The sequence below is a fragment of the Cebidichthys violaceus genome, unplaced genomic scaffold, assembly GCF_023349555.1.
Source record: "Cebidichthys violaceus isolate CVI_PGR_0920_01 unplaced genomic scaffold, fCebVio1.0.p SCAF_12, whole genome shotgun sequence".
NCBI lineage: Eukaryota > Metazoa > Chordata > Actinopteri > Perciformes > Stichaeidae > Cebidichthys > Cebidichthys violaceus.
Window position 1 is genome coordinate 2872296 of NW_027176285.1, and position 5000 is coordinate 2877295.

Below are 5000 nucleotides of genomic sequence, written 5' to 3' on the forward strand. Positions count from 1 at the left end.
AAGTTTCTTTTTTAAATTTTGAGACCAACAACTTCATGACAGTAATGACACACAGAAAATAAACTAGAGGATCAGGATTGTTATGCAATTCATATTGCATTTTATTTTGGAACCAACAGTTGTTTTTAAATACATAGTCCATATGACTGTATGTATTTATGACTAGTGCGCCCCTTAATGACGACTTCTGTGTGAATACCACAAGCCGTCGTTCACACACACAGTTGAATGATGCAATGTTAAAGGTTCCATGTCTGAGAAGAACTCCCATCACCCCCACACCCCTCTCTCTGTTTCCCAGGCAGACAAGACACATATGGATAAGGTGTGTGTGTGTACATTGTGACTGTAGATACAGGGAGGGGGCGGGGCTAAGAGAGGGAGAGAGGGCGACGGAGGTAGGGGGAGGGGTTTGTTTATTTCTGTTGTGTTTTGTGATGGTAACTGCGCCTCCTTAGCCCACAGGAGGAGAAAAAAATAAAGCAGAGAGAGAGAGAGAGAGAGAGAGAGAGAGAGAGAGAGAGATGATGCTGAACAAGGGAAGATGGTTGGCGGTATGAGCGGCGGCCGGGAGACGGGAGACAAAAGCGGCAAAGGAGGGAGGGATGGACGGACACACGGACGGGTAGAGGCAGAGCGAGCGTCGGTCTGCCGCTCGTCGCCCAAACAATGAACGCGCTGTGGTCGCTGCCGGCAACGCATCGCCACGGCAACCGGAGCCAGAGGGGTGCGCACTGAGCGAGAATGGCAGAGAAAGAGAGGAGGAGGATGAGAGGGGGGGGGAAGGAGGAGAGATGGAAAGAGAGAGAGAGAGAGAGAGAGAGAGAGAGAGAGAGAGAGAGAGAGAGAGAGAGAGAGAGAGAGAGGGTTTCTTCTTCCCCCCAATGGACAGATCCTTCCTCTGTGTGTGTGTCCTTACGTGTGTGTGTGTGGCTGATCATGTATGTGTGTGTGTGTGTGGTCGCTGTGTGTTGGCGCCCACTTGTCTGACACTATGATCTTCTGCAACCATCTAGGTGAATACAAGAAGGATGAGCTGCTGGAGGCGGCGAGGTGAGTACCAGACCCTTCATATGCTTTTTCCTGCTTTGTGACATCCTTTTCATGTCTCTCCTTTCCTGCTTCCTCGTTCACCTGCTCAGTTCTTTGGCTCCCTCTCCTCTCTTATTTCCATGCTTACTTTCTTCTCTGCTCCTCTCCAGTTTCTGTTCTCTTTCCCTTTTCACTCCCATCTTCACGTTTGTCCTTGTCCCCTTTACTCTCCTCCGTTTCCACTGTTTCGTCTCATTTCCTCTTCATATTTTCATAATTTTCCTCTCGTTTTCTCTTTTGTTCTTCTTTCTATGTTCATCCTTCTTCCATCTTCTCACTTCTTTGTTACCTCCTCTTCCTCTCTGCTTTGATTCACTTATGTTTTCTGTTTCCGGTCCTTGTTTTGTTTTTTTATCCTCCCCTCTTGTTTTCTTGCTTCCTCTCCTTTCTTCATTCTTCATTTCCTGTCTTTTCCTCTGTCATCCTTCTTCCTTGTTTCCTCCTCTGGATTCCTTTTCTGCCTTTTTCCCCTTTCTTGTTTTCTCTGTCTTTCATTTCCTTTCCTCATCCTTCCCCTCACTCGCCCCCCCCCCCCGCCTCCGTTTCTTATCTTGTTTCCTTTTTCTTTCCTTTCTTCTCTTCTCCCTCCGTTTCTTTATCTCTTGAGCTTTCTTCTCTTTTGTTTGTATTCCATCATCTGCTGCCGCCTTCGATTTCCCTTCAACTTGCATTTCTGTGTGTCAAATGGTTTATTACTCGCTCCTTCTCTCCCTCCATCTCTCTCACACACACACACACACACACACACACACACACACACACACACACACACACACACACACACACTTACAGTCAGCTCCTACACTAGTCATGTTTTTCAGATTGAGAGAACATGTGGGCCAGGGACACTTGTGTATTTTGGAGGCATGTTATGGTTGCAGGCAGTGCATGTGGGCAAAGTGTTTGTGTGTGTGTTGCATGTGGAAATGGCATAGCTTTCATTTGGGAGTGTGTGTGTGTGTGTGTGTGTGTGTGTGTGTGTGTGTGTGTGTGTGTGGGGGTGGCTGAGCACTCAATGCCTCAACAGCCTCTCTTTCTCTCTCTCTCCCAGGCGCACACACACACACACACACACACACACACACACACACACACACACACACACACACACACAAGGAAGCAGCTGGCTTAGCATAGCAGTACCCCAGTGTATTGTGGGGTCATCAGGCTGTTTAAGTGTGAACTGTGAACTCAGTGTGCCTCTATCACAGCTGAGCCGCTGACTGGCTCATCCCCAATGTCATTTTTCAGAGGAATTTCTTTACTTTTTTGTTGTTGTTTGCTCGAATAACTCCCACACATTATAGGATATCGTTTTTTTTTTCTACAATGTTTTTTTTTTTCCCTTTTTATTTGTGTCACAGATAGCACCTTTCCACAGTGGTGCAGAAGAAGAGTCGAGCTGCTGCACAGCGAGCCCGCCTCTGTCCAAAGGTGGCAATCCGCTGCTCAGTGCTTCCTCTTCACTCGACAAACACGAGAGTGCCGTCAGAATAGTTCTCGTTAAGAAACCACATCCACTAGGCCTTAATATTTCTGGGTTCTTGCTTTTGATTCATATAGTTGATTGACTAGAAGATGCCGAGCTGTGCTGTCCAAAACATCTATGAAACAAGCGTGACAAGCACGCTCAAACATACCGCTGTGTGTCCCTCGTCCCTGTTAAATCCTCAAGATGCTTGCATCGAAATGAAGGCTCCCTTGTGTAAGGCTACCAGAGGCAGGATGCAGCTAGTTGAGCAAAAAAAAAAAAAAAAAGGGGAGGGGGGGTAAAAGAACGAGGGAGGAAGGAAGATGCAGAGCATTGGAGGTTAAGGTGGAGAAGAAGAAAGTGAGGGTGGAGAGGGAGGGGGAAAGGTGGACAGCTTAGATGAGAAGCGAGCGAGAGGGTAAAAAGGGTAGGAGAGCAGCAGCTAGGAAAAACAGGAAGAGTGAGAGGAGGGATGGGGAGGATGTGAATGTCTCTTTTGGTCAGTGAGTGAAAGAAAAAGAATGAAGGAGAGGCCCGACCAACCAACCTGAAAACAAAAGTAAAAGGAGAGAGGGAGAGGAAGGGATGAAGAATAATCCCTTTCTCTCCATCTGACAGCTTCTCCCTTTACGGCTGTCACGGGGATGATGGTTGGACTGGCCGCTGCCTTGGCAACGCACTCTCCTGGTGGTCAGTCAATGACAGGGCAGTGAGCCTAGGAACCAGGAAGCACAGCCCAACAACATAAACAAAGTCTTAACTCTACCGCGGCTAGGCTAAATGGCTTTTCTCTAACAGATTTGTTTAGCTTGTTGCGGTTACAAGAAAACACACACACGCACACACACACACACACACACACACGTCGATCCATCCTTGAAACATTCCTTTATGTCATTCTGTTCCTGCAGATGAAATTCTTCTTCTTTTTTTTCCCCTTATCTCATTCCTCCTCATTTTCTCCCCCACACTCTCCTTGGCGAGGAACAGTGCTAATCCTCCAATGGCGTTGGATGTTTTCTATCTAATGTGTGTGTGTGTGTGTGTGTGTGTGTGTGTGTGTGTGTGTGCACCTTTTGCAGGAGTGGAAACGAGGAGAAGCTAATGGCCTTGCTCACTCCGCTCAACGTCAACTGCCACGCCAGCGACGGCCGCAAGGTGAGATGAAAAGAGCGCAAAAAAAAATAGGAAAGTGAAACGACGGCTGTTATTGACGTCTGTAGGGGCTCCGTTGTGTCAAGCGTTCTTAGTGGCCTTTTGTTGGTTGTTGGAACAAATAGATGGAGACACAAACCCCTTCAGTGAATAATTTAGCGCTCACTCTGAACAATAGCAGCGCAGAGGAACACGGTAAAAACTCTTTTTACCGTCCCTGACACCAAAACAATTATGACAGCGGATGGCAGATTTGAATTGTTGTTTCTCTCCTGTTTTTGTTCTGTTGAGTGAGGAACATACCAAAGGTGCAGATGTTCTTTATTTAGTACATTTGGTCTTTGCTTGTTGGCAATTCCTGTGGTTCACATGTAATAGTTTCTTCAGATGAATTTGTTTTTGAAGGGTGAGCTGCAGCAGTGCAGGACAGCACTACACAGAGTTTACACACAGAGATATATATATGTATCGCGTATTATAGTATTTTTTTTTTGATTCAGAGCCTTTTGCCGTTTGCGTGAACCTGAACCTCTTAACATACACAATCAAGATAAGCAGCTGCTCACCCGGCCTTGTGTCGAGCCCGACGCCTCCGACAGCAGCCTTCATCAGTTTTTCATGCATCATGCAAAAGAAGCAAAAAAACAACAACCGATGAATGCATTTTTCTGAGCATCACAAACGCTCTGATGTTGCACTTTGTCTCGTCACTATTTGAGGCTTAGCGTAGAATGAAAGTAAAAAGAAACTAAAGCAAAGTTCCTAGAGTCTGCGAGTCTCTTGTGTTAGATGAAAATAATCTATTTGTAATTAGCTGTATGTTGACAAGAACCACAAATGTGAGTTTAACAGCCAGTTAATGGTGCACTTGGGAGTTATTGTGGCGTCATTAGATTTGCAGAGTGAGACTTTTTTGTGACCGTGGCATCCGCTCATGCGTCCCCCGGGGGAGTCCCGAGTCTCGGGTTGAGCTCCGCTGGGTCACGGCACCACATCTGGCTCATTGTGACTAATTAGGCCCCGGGATGAATGAGCGCATATCCCACACTCCCTGCGGTCCTCCATACAGCTCTCTCCAAATAAGGGAAGACTGCTGCCGACTAGACCTGCAACCATCAGTCGACGAATCGATCAACACAAAGTCATTTTCACTTCTCAGGCTAAAAGTGGCAGAAAATAATGTTTTCAGTCCCTCAAATATGGACATTTCCTGTTTCATATCATGTTAAAGGGAACATCTTTGGTGTTTGGAACGACAAAACAAGCCATTTTAAAGACGTCA

General features: G+C 46.5%; 1 protein-coding gene across 1 annotated transcript in view; it reads left to right on the top strand.

Moving 5' to 3' along the window:
• The window catches only part of LOC137868894 (poly [ADP-ribose] polymerase tankyrase-1-like), a 64899-nt gene that overhangs the window by 21887 nt on the left and 38012 nt on the right, over positions 1–5000 (top strand). Inside the window, 2 exon segments of the mRNA XM_068705914.1 lie at positions 1017–1053; positions 3646–3721. Coding sequence (XP_068562015.1) covers positions 1017–1053; positions 3646–3721 — 113 coding nt within the window.